This window comes from Notolepis coatsorum (assembly GCF_963971535.1).
Source record: "Notolepis coatsorum genome assembly, chromosome: 9".
Classification (NCBI taxonomy): domain Eukaryota; kingdom Metazoa; phylum Chordata; class Actinopteri; order Aulopiformes; family Paralepididae; genus Notolepis; species Notolepis coatsorum.
This window is the reverse complement of record NC_140173.1, coordinates 30,824,361-30,843,530: the sequence shown is the minus strand read 5'-3', so window position 1 is coordinate 30,843,530 and position 19,170 is coordinate 30,824,361. Positions and strand designations below refer to the sequence as shown.

General features: G+C 48.6%; 1 protein-coding gene across 1 annotated transcript in view; it reads right to left on the bottom strand.

Annotated features, from left to right (window-relative positions):
- Positions 1-351: 351 nt before the first annotated feature.
- The window catches only part of LOC311234185 (UPF0524 protein C3orf70 homolog A-like), a 66,481-nt gene continuing 47,662 nt past the window's right edge, over positions 352-19,170 (bottom strand). The window contains exon 2 of the mRNA XM_084321307.1: positions 352-4,034. Coding sequence (XP_084177433.1) covers positions 3,334-4,034 — 701 coding nt within the window. The 3' untranslated portion in view covers positions 352-3,333. The remainder of the gene's footprint in view (positions 4,035-19,170) is intronic.

Genomic DNA, 19,170 nt, shown 5'->3' with positions numbered 1-19,170 from the left:
TAACTATATTATTTCAAGGGTTGACTTTTTTTTATTTTTTATTTATTTTTTATGTTTTTCCCCCTCCTTCTTTTTCCCATCCCACCCTTCCTGGTTGTTGCGCACTTTCCCCTACTGTTGGTCCGAGAGGCCGGAGACTGTCACATGCTTTCCTCCGACGCATGTGCAGCCTGCCGGCAGCCAACCTGGCCGCGCAGATTCTCACTGGGAGAGTGTAACGTGTGGGACGCCGCACTACCTCCCTCCAGATCCTACCCTTGCTGAGCAGGCGCCCCGACCGAACTGTAGGGGTCGCTGTCCACAACGCCCAGGACCCACCCGCCAGCTTTCCCACCCTCTAATACTGCCAATTGTATTAGTGTGAACGGCCAGCCAAGCTGGTGACAACGCCGGGAGCTGGATTCGAACACGCAAACCCAGCATCTCCGGCGTTGGTGACGAACGCAATCTCTGCTACGCCACCTGACCGCCAAGGGTTGACTTTTTAAGTAACTGGGTCATTACATGAGTGGTTTAGGGCACGTGGCTCCATCAGATCCCTGCACACCTTCCTCTGATCCAGGTTGTGTACTGTGTGCACCATGAACAGCAAGATGTGCTTCATTGGCCTTGGTGTCTTGGAAAACAGAGCGTGTTTTTATGAGTTTCCTACACTGTTAAAAAAAATTAATCACAGGAAATTCACTGTATTATTTTACAGATTACCTTTGTTTTTCTATTTTAAGTGTAAATACCATAAAAATATTAACCATTAAATAAAGGTTGTAATCTGTGAATGTATTTGATTTGACTGTAATTTGACAGTAAGTATTTGGAAACCATTGATGCCAGACATTTACCGTTTTCTTGCAGCTTTTTTTCCTTACAGTGTAGAGTTTGAGGTCTGTACCTCAAAATAAAAATCATATTGAATATATTAATTAGATAGCTAACGCATATTCCAATCTCTCTGGCTACGTTTACACTGCAAAGCCTCATTCCTTGTCTGCCATGCTGTCTGGCCTGTCTGTGAGTGAGCATCTCCATTGTCTTTCGAACCTGACTGGAGCCTGGCTGAGACAGACAGACACCTCTCAGCTGTGGACTACTGTATCATCATGAGTGTAGCTTCTGAGACACAAACTCAACCACACACACACACGCTATAGAGTCTAAAGTGGCCCAAATCAGAATGGAAAAGATCAGATTCCATGTGATTTGTGCTTTTCACACTGAAACCAACTGATCTGACTCACTGACTGTGAGAGCAAGAAAGAGACGTTTTGCCTGCAGTGTGAACATTGCCTCTGTGTTTGTTTGTTTGGGGTGAATACAAGGTCAGGACTACGGCATTTAGACGTTAAGGAAACTCTATTTTTGAAGTCCATTCAGTTACCTTCCTGTCCAGCACAATGGAAGCAGCTGCAACAATGAAAGGGATTTCAGCAGCCGGCAGGGGTAGGCTGGGCCCAGGGCTTTACTTTTAATTCATGTCCGCTAAACTATTTATTTTCTTTATTTGGTCAATCCGTTTCGCACGACAAACAAACAAAAAACAACATTATCTGCGATTGCTGTTGTGTGAAAGTTGAGTTTCCAAGGTGGATAGATTTCCAGTAAACAAACGTTGCTTTTTTCGGTCCCATATTATAAGATGATGTAAAAAAAATAAAAAAAAATACCCCCGCTGAGCACGAGTAGGACTCATTAGCGTGGGAGCCTGGAGGGGGACGAGACCAAGCATCAAGCGCCCCCAGAGAAGAGGCACCCTGCTGGGGAACACACAGCTACCACCAGAGGGCTAGTGGTCTTAGGCAAGTTTCTAGGTGTGTCTGCGTGTGTTGTCTCTGTGTTTACATGTGTATGTATTTATGCTCAGAAATATTGCACGTGTATGTGTTTGTCAAACAGGGTTCAGAAAACGTGCATGAAGTAATAATCTACCACAGGAACAAAAAGTACATAACGTACGTTATGTTATAGCCACGGGTAATATATTTTGTATTTTATTTACGTATTGTATCGGCAAAAGTCCAAAACAAACGCTGCGACCAGGAGTTGAACCGGCGGTCGTTGCAGTCGTGGGGCGAGTGCTTTCATCAATATCTCACTATGATTATAGTTAGTGCTCTCACCACTATCTCACTATGATTATAGTTAGTGCTCTCACCACTATCTCACTATGATTATAGTTAGTGCTCTCACGCCACTGTCTCACTATGATTATAGTTAGTGCTCTCACCACTATCTCACTATGATTATAGTTAGTGCTCTCACCACTGTCTCACTATGAGCATAGTTAGAGTTAGGGTTAGTTTAAACATTCACTAAAGTTAGGGTTCAGGTCAGGGTTCGATCCCCAGCAGGGGAACTTAAACGTTTTCTGAAAACGTAAACAGTTTTTTGAATAATGTAATATATGTACTTACCTCCCGCACCCATGTAAACAAGAGGCTGCCTCCGGCAACAGTCTGCTCTAGTGCATGCGACGTGAGCTAACGTTGGCTACCTACCGAGCTAACGTTACTGTTTAAACTAAATGACCCAGTGACTACATGAGGCATTGTCTAACGTTATCTAGCTGGCTAGCTACTGATAGCTGCTGATATCAACAAATGCTCCAGCAATAGTCGAGTGCATGATAAGTTACCTCCGTTGACTCGGTAGCTCACGTTAGCTCTAAACTAAATAGTTCACTGAGGCGTTGTCTAAACGCTATCTAGCCGGCTAGCAGTAGCTACAGATAGCTCCTGATATCAATGTCTTATAACATTGATTCGATGCGTATTCGGGCTGAGGGCATGCTGAATGTGATTTATACCAATAGGGTCCAGCTGCAGCGCCGGAGAATCCTGGCCGTAGCTGGAGGCTACTCGAGTACACAGATAGCGAGCATTTTGACTTGTTGCGTGGTGGTGATGTCTCGCAGATAATACAACTACAAGTACAAGTCTAATTATATAATATGTATATTTTATTAAAAAAAAATATGTATATAAAATTATTTTTAATTTAAAAAATTTTAATCAAAAACGATCTATATCGGATCGGTATCGGCCGATATGGCTCAAGACGATCGGTGATCGGTGGCAAAAAACGTGATCGGGGCATCCCTACTTAAGGCTATAACATGACGTACATTATGTACCTTTTTTCCTGTAGTCGATTAGCACTTTATTTACACATTGTGTGTGTGTGTGTGTGTGTGTGTGTGTGTGTGTGTGTGTGTGTGTGTGTGTGTGTGTGTATGTGTGTGTGTGTGTGTGTGTGTGTGTGTGTGTGTGTGTGTGTGTGTGTGTGTGTGTGTGTGTGTGTGTGTGTGTGTGTGTGTGTGTGTGTGTGTGTGTGCGTGTGTCAGACTGTGGTCTCCATCTTCTCTATAATCTCCACCATGGACCTGGATGGAGCCAAGAGGGAGAACTCCTGTTCCCACAGAGAACCGGGACTCGACTCCACATCACTGCTCATCTCCTCCTCTCCTTCCTCCTCGTCCTCCTCTCCCTCATCTTCCTCCTCCTCCTCCTCCTCCTCATCCTCCTCCTCGTCATATGACTCTGTATAAGCTCCGCCCACAGCGTTAATCCCAGAATCCTCGGAGCTGGAAGGGGATGAGCAAGGGTTCAGTTTCTGCCCGACAGGCTTTTGATCCACCGCAGGCTGGTGCGCTTTAGTAGTCTGAGGAGGCTTCTGATTGGATCGCTGGGGCTGAGGTCCGGGACTCGGACAAATCCGAGGGGAGCTACTGAGCATGCTCGGCGGTGTCGTGGGCGTGGCTTGGGTCTTTGGGGGCGGGGTTAGGGGCAGTCTCTGGACGTAGCACATCTTGCCGTTAATCCTCTTCACCACGTAGTCGTCCATAAAAAGCTGCGCGATGACACAGAACTTAGGAGAATTAGGCTGATTGGCTGGGGCAACTATTGAGGAGGCGGTCCTGAGGAAGCGTTCGGCCAATGAGACGGAGAGGTTGAATGACGGGGCGTGGTCAGAGGGGTTGGAGGGAACGGGAGTGCTGGGGAGCTGGCACACGCTGGTCATCGGCTGGTAGACATATTTACCTGGAGAGGAGAGACGGAGAGACAGAGTTAGAGAGAGAGACTGGATGCACTACTTCTAATTAGGGATGTCCGATATTGGCATTCAAATGTAATATCGGAAATGATCGGTATCGGTTTTCAAAACATTTTATACATTTTTTTTTATTTATTATTAAAAGAAATTACATTTATTTAACCTTTATTTACCCAGGCAAGCAAGTAAGAACAAATTCTTATTTGATTTATTGTGAAAAGTATGCATAATGTTGTGTTTTTTGGGGGGGGACCCCGCATATATCGGTATCGGTTGATATCGGTATCGGAAATTAAGAGTTGGACAATATCGGTATATCGGATATCGGTAAAAAAGCCAATATCGAACATCCCTACTTCTAATGTATATAGTATGTGTGTACTACTCCTAATGTTTTGAAGGAGGGTAGGGATTCACATTCCTTTACGGCTGTGGGTAGGGCGTTCCACATTATTGTGGCATAATTGCGAAACGTGTTTAGTCCCTAGGATAATGTGTGAGGTGAATGGAGGAGCATTGTTTTTTTTTTGATCCACTTTTTCTCCCATTTTTTCTATATTTTCTCCCATCCCAATTTCGTATCATCCAATTCAACCCTCCCCTGTCACGAACGCTGTTTCTTGCCTCCCACAAGCCGGCTGCAATGTGGACTAAGTCATACATAGCACAAGTCCCCTCCGGTACTTGAGGTAACAGCAGTCGCATCTTTTCACCTGCGCAGCTCGATCTCTCAGTGGCGAGGAGTAACGCGTGGGAGGCTCACGCTGAATGGAGGAGCATTGTTTTGCCCCTTCAAGCATTTATAAATCCCTACATACACACGATAATGACTCAAAATGCACTAGACACCTATATTGATTTGTGGTGGATGTTACTGACTGTGGCCCATACAGGATGTAGCTATTCGACTAGTGATCACCGTAGCATTTTATTACTGTCGGCATACAGTAACCTTACCTATCTCAAGTTCAAGTTTCTTTATTAGTTGTCATACAGAAATACAGAATACTTTTGTATGAAATGCTTCTTTCTGTTTTGCTCCTGAGAGTGTGCTAGATAAAATAAAAATATAGTATAAAATAAGTATGATATAAGTATAAAATAGAAAGTCAAGTACGTAAACAAGTGTAAACAAAACAAAAATGTTCAATATACATATATACAATGCAGAGTAGAGAAGGTAACTGAGTTACAACAATATACAGTACAGTGTAGAAATACTGTATACTGTTGTAACTCAGTTACCTTCTCTACTCTGCATTGTATATTATTGTATATGTATATTGAACATTTTTGTTTAGTGTCTATCTAGTGTCTCCTCCTGACTCTAACACAGAGTCTGTGAGGATTGGCCCATTCCCCGCCACACGCTTCTTCAAGGTACTGTGATGATTGGTCCATTCCCCGCCACACGCTTCAGGAGCGATTACCAATTTCCATCTCGCACCTGTTGTAGTTTGTAATTAGCGCTCCAGAGGCTTCATATACTCGGGCCTTCTATCAATCGTTGTCGGGTCGTTTTGGATTACTACTGCTATTGCCTGTTCCCCCCCGTTGTTGTGCCTCGTCTACTTCTTCTCCAGGACGTTCTTTGGAAGTCGCCGCTGGTGTATATCTCGATCATCCGTTGGAGCTGTGCCTCGTTGTCCGCTTTACGCGTTTGCGCTTTGGTGAGTTTTTGGAAACAAACCTTTTGGATTATCTGTTTTTTGTGTGTTTGGATAACACTGAAGAAATACCGTTTTTGTTTTGTACTGGACTCAGCTAATTTGTGTGTTAGGATAACACTGAAGAAATACCGTTTTTGTTTTGTACTGGACTCAGCTAATTTTTGTGTTAGGATAACACTGAAGAAATACCGTTTTTGTTTTGTACTGGACTCTGCTAACTTGTGTGTTGGTACACCGAAGATCAAGTCACTTGTGATTTATACTGGACTCAGCTAAGGAGGACTGAACTGCACTGCCTCTGTGTACAGTTAGATTGATTATTGACCACTCTCTCTCTCTCTCCGTTTCCTCCCCGAGTTGGATCCGGGAGTATCTGCAGAGCCGCAGAGGTAGTGGCGCCTGCGCCAAGTCCCCACCTCTAAACCGGGAGGATCTGCAGAGCCGCAGACGACTCTGCCGAAAGCATTCTCCTTTTTGTTAATTCTGATTTGTTATTTGGCTCATTTTTGATTCTGTAATAAATACGCCCTAGTGTTTGGCTAACTCTGAACTACCTGTCTGTGCCGTGCTGTTGGGGTCGGTTTCAAACCATAACAGAGTCAAGTAGCCACTAGGGATGCACGATATTGATTTTTTGACACCGATATCGATACCGATAACTTTATGCTCCTCAAGCCGATACCGATATTTATTGTATTATAATATTTCTTTTTAAATGTATATATATATATATATTTTTTTTTATCAATTTTTTTTTTTTTTTTTAGTATTTATAAGCTCCGACGTCATCGGTACTGCTATCGGTACTCGAGAAATTATGGAGTTTTTTTTTGAGGAATTTAAACGTCGCAAACTAATCTTGTTGGCCGTTGTCTATATCTCTCCTCTCGGTGTCTCTGCCTGCGCGGGGAGCGGGCTGTGCTGTGCTCTCTCCTCTCTTCCCCTCCCACACACACACACACACTCACTCACACACACACACACACACACACACACACACACACACACACACACACACACACACACACACACACACACACACGGGTGCCGCTGCTGCCGAGTACAGACAGCTCTGCTCTCATAATGGCGGACAGAACGAAACGTTCAAAAGTCTGGGTCTATTTTACTAAAGTCGATGCTGACAACGCTCGTTGCCACAAGTGCAACAAGACATTTGCCAGTAATGTATAAGCGCTGGTACTTGTCAATGTGGCTGGCGGGGAGATAACGTTAGCTCCGAGTAGAGTAATGGCTGACAATCCGGAGGTAAATAAACGAACGAGAGCTTCTGATTGGTGGTAAGAAGAAGAGGTGGGTGCAAGCGGTGGGACGTAATTGGCAGATCGACTGTCTGCCTCCGAATGTAACGTGACTACGTCACAGCCAAGAAAGGGAGCGCTGGATTTGTGAAAAACTCCCTGTTCCTAAACCACACGCTATCAGTTTTACCACAGTACTGGCAAAACGGGAGGAGGCTATAATAAAAACAAGCGCCCTTCATCCAAATCCACCCACACCGGATTTCTTTTAACCAAAAAATGTATTACATATTATCGGAGCTATCAATAACGTTATCGGGTTTATCGGGATGACGTCATAATTGCTGATATCGGCCCGATAATTATCGTGCATCCCTAGTAGCCACACACTCTTATCACAGCAGATGTGTCTAATGAATTGATCTGATCTGGTATTGTGGGAAGACTGACCGAGCTGGTCTCACCAGACTGTTTGAGGCGAGAGCAGAAGGCTGGATTCCCGCTCCTCCCGGGCAGCGTGTCGAATTGTCCTTGAGCAAAGACACTTAACCCCTAATTGCTCCCGATGAGCAGGTTGGCACCTTGCATGGTCGCCTCCGCCGTCGGTGTGTGAATGTGTGAGTGAATGGGTAAAATGTGAGGAACAAATTGTAAAGCGCTTTGGATAAAAGCTGCTATATAAATGCAGCCATTTAGCCATTTACTTTGCATAGGCTTCGTAGTTCAGAACTGTATAGAGAGAGAGAGAGAGAGAGAGAGAGAGAGAGAGAGAGAGAGAGAGAGAGAGAGAGAGAGAAGCTGTGCGCTGAAGAGGAAAGGAAGAGAAGGGGAGAGGAAGGAGGGATAGAGAGGTCTGTTAAGGATGAGAAGAGGAGTGAACCTGGTATGACATGATTAAACAAGTTGAAAGAGAGTGGAGCAGAGGTGGAGGGGAGAGAGAGAGAGAGAGAGAGACTGAAATGGGGGGTAGGATGGCGTGAAGGAAGATAGGAGGAATATATGTGGACAGAGAGAGAGAGAGCGAGAGAGAGAAATGAAAGGAGTTGACGTCCAGAGATGAAGCAGGGTTTTGCCAATTACTCCTTTCTACACACAAATGTCCAACCCCATCACACACACACACACACACACACACACACACACACACACACACACACACACACACACACACACACACACACACACACACACACACACACACACTATATACTGTAGGTGGGTATACACACACACACACATTACATGTAGACACTATATAATAATAATAATAATAATAGATCAAATTTCTATAGCGCCTTTCATAGAACCCAAGGCCGCTTATATATATATATATATATATATATATATATATATATATATATATACTGTAGGTGGTTATACCCTCCTCCCCCCCACACACACACACATTACATATAGACACTATATAAATGGTTATACACACATTGTATGGCGTGAAATACGAGTGGCCAGAAGCTGACCTAAACGCATCACACGCGTCTGCGATCTGACATCAAACGTCTGACGCTCTCGCCAGCAATCTACATAGACTCACAATGGACACACAGGCTGAAGTGCACACACGCCACACACAGCTGTAGCGCAGGCGGTGGTGGTGGGTTCGTATTGCTGCACGTTCACGCGACTTGCGATGGCGTGCGTGTGATGCGTGTGATTTAGTGAAACATGCACTCATAGCGTTGCAGCTGCCTGTACGTAATCAAGTTGATAAATAACTAGGCGTGAAGGCAGGCAGTGTCAGTGTCAGTGCAGTGCGTGCTACTTGCAGTGTGCAGCGAATATCGCTAAGTCTATACGCCAAATAAAACTATTTAATGTTACTGTTATGGTTTGTAACCGACCCCAATCGCACAACACAAGACAGGTATGATGGTTTGCCAAGAAACAGATATTTATTTAGAACAGGGAATAAGGGCACTGTCCCTTTAAGGGAGAAAACACAAAACACTGGAATAACACAAGAGGGGTAGGTAAAGTGCCTTTAAGAGGTGGGCAGGTAAAGGGAACACTATGGGAAGGTAAAGGGAACGCCTAAGGGAAGGTTAAGGGAACGCCTTGGGAACAGAGGACTAGGGACTAGGAGAGCTAGGGATAGAGGACTAGGGACTAGGAGAAACTAGGGATAGAGGACTAGGGACTAGGAGATCTAGGGACAGAGGGACAGGTACTGGGGAACATAGGGAACAGGTTCTGGGGAACAGAGGGCCAGGTTCTGGTGACAGAGGGAACAGAGGCCCGCGGAGGCGGGCTGGGGACAGGGAGGAACAGGGGACAGAGGACCGCGGAGGCGGGCTGGGGACAGGGAGGAACTGGGGACTGGTGGGAAAACATCTGGGCCGCTCTGCAGAACAGAGGAGAGGGTTAATATTCAAAGGGAAAAAACAGAGCAGATGCAGAACAGTCCAAAAAACAAAGTAACAAAGTAAATACTATCTTCGTGTGAACAAACACACAGTGGGAGATGGAATGTCCAAAATAATATCCAAGTGAGAACTAAAGGAGGCAATACGCTGGGTAACAGCAGCGGGACGAGGGCAAGGGCACTACGCTGGGTGAGTGACATCACAATCAAAACTCACCCAGGCGTATGCGTAATGGTACAGGGACAGCAACGGGGCGAGGGCATCGCCACCGGGTGGCTGGCTGTCCGAGCCGAGGAACAGAGCGCTGGAACAACGGCGGTGGCGAGGATGTCGTCCACCGGGTAGCCGCTGTCGGAGCCGAGGAACAGAGTGCGCGCCACACCTTGGTGTGCGCGTCGGAACAGTGGCGGTGGCGAGGGTGTCGTCCACCGGGTAGCCGCTGTCGGAGCCGAGGAACAGAGTGCGCGCCACACCTTGGTGTGCGCGTCGGAACCGAGAGACGCCTCGGGGTGCGTCTGCGAGGAGGAGTGTGCCAAGCACGAAGGTCTGGAAGATGCGCGTCGGCGCGCTGAGGTCTGGAGAGCGTGCCAAGCTCGAAGGTCTGGAAGATGCGCGTCTGTGCGCTGGTACGGAGGAGCGTGCCAAGCTCGAAGGTCTGGAAGATGCGCGTCAGTGCGCTGGTACGGAGGAGCGTGCCAAGCTCGAAGGTCTGGAAGATGCGCGTCTGTGCGCTGGTACGGAGGAGCGTGCCAAGCTCGAAGGTCTGGAAGATGCGCGTCAGTGCGCTGGTACGGAGGAGCGTGCCAAGCTCGAAGGTCTGGAAGATGCGCGTCTGAGCGCTGGTACGGAGGAGCGTGCCAAGCTCGAAGGTCTGAAGTGGAACACTGGAATACCTCCCGTAGAGGATTAGAGAGCGCAGTACAGTGTCTCCCTCCAGGCAAACGGCGGCAGGTGGCCAAAGCTTGCACCTCGTCTCACGCCGGAGATAAAACAGCATAGGCAGACAGAGGATCTCCCGAAAGAGTCTAGATGTTTAGAGAATATGACTCGGCAAGTATACAACACGACCCCACGCCAAAACGAGGGGAAGCGCCCTGGTATTTAAAGCCCACAGGGGGACTAATTAGCCTGCCATCACAGGTGCGAGAGATAATAGAATATCAAACAGGTGTGGCCACTAAGGGTAAGGAACGAGAGGGTGGGGGCTAGAGAGAGTGAGTAGGGAATTCCTAACAGTAGGCTTAAAGAAGACAGAGAAAAGGTAGTGAGCAGCGGGCAAAACCTCACAGTACCCCCCCCTCAACGGGAGCCACCCGGCGACCCAAAACAAATACAGACAGAGTGGCAGGGGGCAAAACAAGAGGTACTGGCCAAGCCAGCAGGGGAAGCCACCACAAGAGTGGGGCTAGCAAAAGAAACAGGGTCGCCGAGGGGCAACTGGTCTAGAGGAACTGGGTCTAGAGAACTAGTCTAGCGAACTGGGCAAGAGAACTGGTCTAGAGAACTGGTTTAAAGAACTGGTCTAGAGAACTGGTCTAGAGGAACTGGTCTAGAGGAACTGGGTCTAGAGAACTGGTCTAGAGCAACTGGTCTAGAGGAACTGAGGGGCAAGCAGGGTAGCTAAGGGGTAACCATGGAAGCACCGGGAAAGGGCTAGCAGAGGGAAGGTTAGCTGCCAGGGCACTGATAGCTACAGGGCCTATGCTAGCTGTACTGCTACATCAACATAGAGGCTGCGCAAGCTGCCGGAGCCAGGCTAGCAGAGGGAAAGGGTAGCTGCCAGGGCACTGATAGCTACAGGGCCTATGCTAGCTGTACTGCTACATCAACATAGAGGCTGCGCTAGCTGCCGGAGCTAGGCTGGCAGACAGGGCTGGACCAGCATGAGAGAACAAGCTAGCTGGAAGGACAGTCCTAGCTGTGAGATGCTACACAAAAAAGTGGAGGCCATGCAGAGGGACCGGGTTAGCTGCTTGGGCCTGGCTAGCTACAGGGCCTATGCCAGCTGCAAGGCTGCATTAACATAGAGGCTGTGCTAACAGCCGGGGCCAAGCTAGCAGACCGGGGCCATGCAGAGGGAAACTGGGTTAGCCGCCAGGGCATGGCTAGCTACAGGGCCTATGCCAGCAGCAAGGGCTGCATAAACATAGAGGCTGTGCTAGCAGCCGGGGCTAAGCTAGCAGACAGGGGCTCTGCTGAGGGACTGGGTTAGCTGCCAGGGCATGGCTAGCTACAGGGGGGTCAAACAGGGCAAAACGGGAAGCAAACAGGGGAGCAACAGGCTAACAAGGGAGCTAAACAGGACTAACAGGGAAGCTAAACTGGGCAAACAGGGAAGCTAACAGGGCTAACAGGGGAGCTAGAGGGGAGACTAACAAGCTAACAGGGGAGCTAACAGGGCTAACAGGGGAGCTAGAGGGAACAAGAAAAAAAAAGGCAAACTCAACATACACCGTCTGTGCTGGCTGGGGTCGTCGATTTGGTGGGGTCGTACTGTTATGGTTTGTAACCGACCCCAATCGCACAACACAAGACAGGTATGATGGTTTGCCAAGAAACAGATATTTATTTAGAACAGGGAATAAGGGCACTGTCCCTTTAAGGGAGAAAACACAAAACACTGGAATAACACAAGAGGGGTAGGTAAAGTGCCTTTAAGAGGTGGGCAGGTAAAGGGAACACTATGGGAAGGTAAAGGGAACGCCTAAGGGAAGGTTAAGGGAACGCCTTGGGAACAGAGGACTAGGGACTAGGAGAGCTAGGGATAGAGGACTAGGGACTAGGAGAAACTAGGGATAGAGGACTAGGGACTAGGAGATCTAGGGACAGAGGGACAGGTACTGGGGAACATAGGGAACAGGTTCTGGGGAACAGAGGGCCAGGTTCTGGTGACAGAGGGAACAGAGGCCCGCGGAGGCGGGCTGGGGACAGGGAGGAACAGGGGACAGAGGACCGCGGAGGCGGGCTGGGGACAGGGAGGAACTGGGGACTGGTGGGAAAACATCTGGGCCGCTCTGCAGAACAGAGGAGAGGGTTAATATTCAAAGGGAAAAAACAGAGCAGATGCAGAACAGTCCAAAAAACAAAGTAACAAAGTAAATACTATCTTCGTGTGAACAAACACACAGTGGGAGATGGAATGTCCAAAATAATATCCAAGTGAGAACTAAAGGAGGCAATACGCTGGGTAACAGCAGCGGGACGAGGGCAAGGGCACTACGCTGGGTGAGTGACATCACAATCAAAACTCACCCAGGCGTATGCGTAATGGTACAGGGACAGCAACGGGGCGAGGGCATCGCCACCGGGTGGCTGGCTGTCCGAGCCGAGGAACAGAGCGCTGGAACAACGGCGGTGGCGAGGATGTCGTCCACCGGGTAGCCGCTGTCGGAGCCGAGGAACAGAGTGCGCGCCACACCTTGGTGTGCGCGTCGGAACAGTGGCGGTGGCGAGGGTGTCGTCCACCGGGTAGCCGCTGTCGGAGCCGAGGAACAGAGTGCGCGCCACACCTTGGTGTGCGCGTCGGAACCGAGAGACGCCTCGGGGTGCGTCTGCGAGGAGGAGTGTGCCAAGCACGAAGGTCTGGAAGATGCGCGTCGGCGCGCTGAGGTCTGGAGAGCGTGCCAAGCTCGAAGGTCTGGAAGATGCGCGTCTGTGCGCTGGTACGGAGGAGCGTGCCAAGCTCGAAGGTCTGGAAGATGCGCGTCAGTGCGCTGGTACGGAGGAGCGTGCCAAGCTCGAAGGTCTGGAAGATGCGCGTCTGTGCGCTGGTACGGAGGAGCGTGCCAAGCTCGAAGGTCTGGAAGATGCGCGTCAGTGCGCTGGTACGGAGGAGCGTGCCAAGCTCGAAGGTCTGGAAGATGCGCGTCTGAGCGCTGGTACGGAGGAGCGTGCCAAGCTCGAAGGTCTGAAGTGGAACACTGGAATACCTCCCGTAGAGGATTAGAGAGCGCAGTACAGTGTCTCCCTCCAGGCAAACGGCGGCAGGTGGCCAAAGCTTGCACCTCGTCTCACGCCGGAGATAAAACAGCATAGGCAGACAGAGGATCTCCCGAAAGAGTCTAGATGTTTAGAGAATATGACTCGGCAAGTATACAACACGACCCCACGCCAAAACGAGGGGAAGCGCCCTGGTATTTAAAGCCCACAGGGGGACTAATTAGCCTGCCATCACAGGTGCGAGAGATAATAGAATATCAAACAGGTGTGGCCACTAAGGGTAAGGAACGAGAGGGTGGGGGCTAGAGAGAGTGAGTAGGGAATTCCTAACAGTAGGCTTAAAGAAGACAGAGAAAAGGTAGTGAGCAGCGGGCAAAACCTCACAGTTACGTTTAATACTGTAACCGAGAGATTTGAACCTGTAACCATAGGATCTAGGAACTTAACATTAAATAGAAAACTATTTAATGTTAAAGGAACACGCCAACTTTTTGGGAAATTTGCTTATTTGCGGGCGGCTGATTGGCGCAGTGGGCAAGGCGCTCGCCTCTAACGCAGGAGACGCTGGGTTCGAGCCCAGCTCTCGGCGTTGCTACCGGCTGGCCGGTCGTTCATACTAACACAATTGGCAAGTGTTAGAGGGTGGGAAAGCCGGTGGGTGGGGATTTGACGTTGTGGACAGCGACTCCTACAGGTCGGTTTGGTGACGCCGGTGTGACGGAAGCAGGAAGTGACGGGGGCAGCGTGAGCCTCCCACGCGTTACTCCTCGCCACTGAGAGTTCGAGCTGCTGCGGTGAAAAGATGCGACAGGCTGCCTCCTTGTGTACCGGAGGGGACACGTGATGCAAGGCTTCTGTCCTCACTACAACCGACCTGTGGGCAGGGCCGCCTCAAGGGGCGTGCAAGCAGTGCAGTCGCACAGGGCCTCGCGGGGAGGGGGGCCTCGCAAAAAAAAAATGTGTTATAGAATAGAATAGAATGTTAACAATCACTGTCCATCACAGACCTAAAATCAAATTTTGCTTACATGCTTATATATTTCACATTAGACACGTTTGTAGAATGTGTCTGACTTGTTCCGGGCTCTGCGGCTCTGCAGATATACTATTGGAGCTCTGCGGCTCTGCAGATACACTATTGGAGCTCTGCGGCTCTGCAGATATACTATTGGTTTCAACGAGGGGAGGGGTTACAGGTACGGGGTCTGACTATTCGGCGCTATCCACGGGAGCACTGTGCAGCATCGGAGCAGAAGAAATAACGCTGCGTGCCGTAAGCTTATCAATACCAAGTATAGTGATTAGGTTATGCCAAGACCAGGGGTGTACAGTGCGACATATATATCGCACGTGTTACAGCAACAGCGGTCTGTGCGATGGATGGATTTACTTCAATAGCACTGGTGCGATAGGGATTCGGTTCATATAGATACTCTTATTTTGAAAATCCTGTAGCGGGTCTCATTTCTGCCCACGCGCAGCTCCAGCTAGGCTCCGAAAGAATCAAAAAATCACGTTATAAAAATAAGCAGTTTCTAAGAAAAAACGATTTGTTATGTGCATTTTTGAAGCATTTATCATTATGGGCGCGGCCATTTTGTTGCTGACGTCATGGGGCTTGTTTGGTGTATACACTGCTGGTTAGCTGCCTATAGTGAATGGGTCAGTCAGTAAATAAAATGTTGCCTACAAAACAACGGGACCGCGGTGGTTCTGTTTGTATTGCTCCTGGCTGTTCAAACTAATTTTACCATGTGAGAGAGAGGAAAGTTGGTTAATTTCCACAAACTACCAGTGAAAAAAACAGTGTTGTTGGCACGTTGGCTCAGGCTGGCTGCACTCAGGCGGCGCGACCAGCCTGTAGTGTTGGACAGGGAAGGAGGATCTGCAGCGAACACTTCATTGCCTCGGATTATGTTGTTTGGGTGGGATGTTTGTCCAGAAGACCACTAATCAGCTGAAGCCGGACGCGGTTCCCTCAGTCTTCGACAGACACACCGGCCCAGGCAGTTCAGCGTCGCGGAGCATTCAGCCTGCTGGCTACCTAGATCCACTTCAACCAGCGTCGCGGAGCATTCAGCCTGCTGGCTACACAGCTTGTTGGTGTGCTAATAGCCTCGGCAAGCTAACGGTAGCTGGCTACACAGCTTGTCGGTGTGCTAATAGCCTCGGCAAGCTAACGGTAGCTGGCTACACAGCTTGTCGGTGTGCTAATAGCCTCGGCAAGCTAACGGTAGCTGGCTACACAGCTTGTCGGTGTGCTGGAGCCTCGGCAAGCTAACGGTAGCTGGCTACACAGCTTGTCGGTGTGCTGGAGCCTCGGCAAGCTAACGGTAGCTGGCTACACAGCTTGTCGGTGTGCTAATAGCCTCGGCAAGCTAACGGTAGCTGGCTACACAGCTTGTCGGTGTGCTGGAGCCTCGGCAAGCTAACGGTAGCTGGCTACACAGCTTGTCGGTGTGCTGGAGCCTCGGCAAGCTAACGGTAGCTGGCTACACAGCTTGTCGGTGTGCTGGAGCCTCGGCAAGCTAACGGTAGCTGGCTCCAGGCTATTAGCACATCGACAAGCTGCTGGAGCTCCCGACGCTCGGCTGGTTGAAGTGGATCTAGGTAGCCAGCAGGCTGAATGCTCCGCGACGCTGGTTGAAGTGGATCTAGGTAGCCAGCAGGCTGAATGCTCCGCGACGCTGAACTGCCTGGGCCGGTGTGTCTGTCGAAGACTGAGGGAACCGCGTCCGGCTTCAGCTGATTAGTGGTCTTCTGGACAAACATCCCACCCAAACAACATAATCCGAGGCAATGAAGTGTTCGCTGCAGATCCTCCTTCCCTGTCCAACACTACAGGCTGGTCGCGCCGCCTGAGTGCAGCCAGCCTGAGCCAACGTGCCAACAACACTGTTTTTTTCACTGGTAGTTTGTGGAAATTAACCAACTTTCCTCTCTCTCACATGGTAAAATTAGTTTGAACAGCCAGGAGCAATACAAACAGAACCACCGCGGTCCCGTTGTTTTGTAGGCAACATTTTATTTACTGACTGACCCATTCACTATAGGCAGCTAACCAGCAGTGTATACACCAAACAAGCCCCATGACGTCAGCAACAAAATGGCCGCGCCCATAATGATAAATGCTTCAAAAATGCACATAACAAATCGTTTTTTCTTAGAAACTGCTTATTTTTATAACGTGATTTTTTTTGTGGCTTATCTAAATACTAATGTGATGCTATGAATATGTATTTATCGCACTGCTTCATCTCCACTTTAAGGAACAGCCGCGCCGTTAGCCTAGCTTAGCATCATTCACTGGAAGTAGGTGTGCCAGTGTAGCCTAGTTCCCAAGATGGCAGTTAAATAAATATTTTAAATGATGATCCATACATCATCGCCTCGCCTGAACCAAGCAGAGTGGATTCTGATGTGAGAACATATCTGTCAGAGAGGATCACCTGCTGTGCTACATGTGTGAAAGGAAGACTCCAGCCAACGATGCACCTGGTTCTCTGGGGCTTGAGATGAGGAAGATGCTCTGGTTACATAGACTACATGTTTAGGTTCTATTCAATATGTACTCTCTCTCTCTCACTCCCTCTCTCTGTCACACTCTCCCTCTCTCTCACTCCCTCTCTCTCTGTCACACTCTCCCTCTCTCTCTCTCTCTCTCTCTCTCTCTCTCTCTCACAGCAGCTCACACATCTTGCTGCTGTGTTTGCACATTCTTGTATTTCTCCCAGTAGGTATGGGAGTTTTGAGTTATTGTCCATGTTTTCAAAGTCTCTTTGGGTGTTTGCAATTTGTGGGAAGTATATGTCTCTGATGTCTTGGTATAGTTGGCAGGTTGTTAAGAAGTGGAGCTCGGTTTCCACCTCTTCTTTGTGCAGTGGGTGCATAGTCTGTCTTCTTTTGGGAGCCAGGTCTGCCTATGGCGGCCTTTCTCAATGGCTAGGCTGTGTTCGCTGAGTCTGTACCTAGTCAAGGATCTTCTTCGTTTTGGGTCAGTCACAGTGCTCAGGTATTCTGCCACTGTGTACTCTCTGTTTAGGGCCTTGTTTTGGGTTGATTCTTACCAATGTGTCAGATAGTTTCTCTCTATCTCTCTCTCTCTCTCTCTCTCTCTCTCACACTCTCCCCTTTCTCTCTCACTCGCTCGCTCACTCTCCCTCTATCTCTCTCACTCCCTCTCTCTCTCCCTCTCTCTTACTTTCTCACTCTCTCACTCTCCCCTGCTTATAGAATACTGAATAAAAGTATTCGAATCTATAAAAAAAAAATCGAATCTACGAATTCCAATCTGGCTTCAGAACATCCCACTCCACTGACACATGCCTTCTCTATTTGAACGACCACATCAAACAAGAGGTGGATGCGGGCAAATACTGAGGCATGGTCATGCTGGACCTACAAAAGGCCTTCGACACTGTCAATCACACCATTCTGATTGACAAGCTACAAGCAATAGGTTTTGATAGTCTATCAGTGAGCTGGATGCAATCCTACCTGGAGGGGAGAGAGCAGATGGTGGAGGTAAACGGTACCCTATCCCCCCCCCTCACAGTAAGCTGTGGTGTTCCACAAGGAAGCATACTAGGTCCGCTACTGTTCCTAATTTATGCAAATGACATGTCGTCAGCTTGTGACTGCAACTTGTTCCTGTTTGCGGACGACTCAGCCCTGCTGGTCTCTGACAAGAACAAGTTACCACGACCACAACACCAGAGGGAGCTCCACAAATCAGGTTAAACCCAGATTCGGCTCAAACAAGGGACTAAACACGTTTCTCAATTATGCCACATCAATGTGGAACGCCCTACCCAAAGCTGTAAAGGAATGTGAATCACTACCCACTTTCAAAACCACTCTCAAAGAACACCTACGGGAGACTGCAATTCGAAACTGGCCCCTGTAAATGTCCTAACCCAACCCCCTCCAATGTACAGTAAATGACCAAGTATGGTTCTGTCAATATTCCAATGTACAGTTTTGCTTGTACAGTTGTACAGTGTGTCCCCCCCCTCCTACCCAACCCCCCCCCACCTACCCAACCTCCTCCAATGTACAGTTTTTACGTCAAATGTATATACTCTCTTTTCTGGACTATTTTTGTATCACAAACAGTACTGTATTTGCAAATCTGGTATGTCATAAATGTATAGATGTAACAGTACTGTCTATCTGTATGTCATGTATGTCATATATGTCCTGATTAATTGAAAATGGGGGACCCTGATGTAAACAAGACGAAAGTCTTTCTCTGGTCTGCATCCCCTGAACAACTGTGTATTGAGCTGTACTGTATTGTACCCATTCTGCAATCTGTTAATAAAGTTTTCAATCAATGAATAAAACATTCAGGCTAACGTTGCTGTCATGTAGCATTACTCAACTACCTTTCCTCCTGTCCTATTTCCCTCTCTCTCTTCCCATCTTTCCTCTCCTCTTTCCCTCTCTCTCTTCCCATATTTCCTCTCCTCTTTCCCCCTCTCTCTCTTCCCATCTTTCCTCTTTCCCCCCTCTCTCCCCCCTCTCTCTCTCCCCCCCCCCCCTCTCTCTCTCTCCCCCTCTCTCTCTCTCGCTCTCTCCCCCCCTCTCTCTCCCCCCTCTCTATATCTCTATCTCTCCCCCTCTCTCTCTATATTTACCCCCCCCCCCTCCCCCCCTCTCTATATCTCTATCTCTCTCTTCCCCCTCTCTCTCTCTCTATATTTACCCCCCCCCCCCTCTCTCTTCCTATCTCTGCCCCTTTTCTCATTTTCCACATTCATTTCTCTGGTTCTCCTTCAAAGGTCTGAGCTCTTCCTCTGCATTCAACCTTTCACTTACTACTGGTTCGTGCGCACACACACACACGCACGCACGCACGCACACACATTTCCA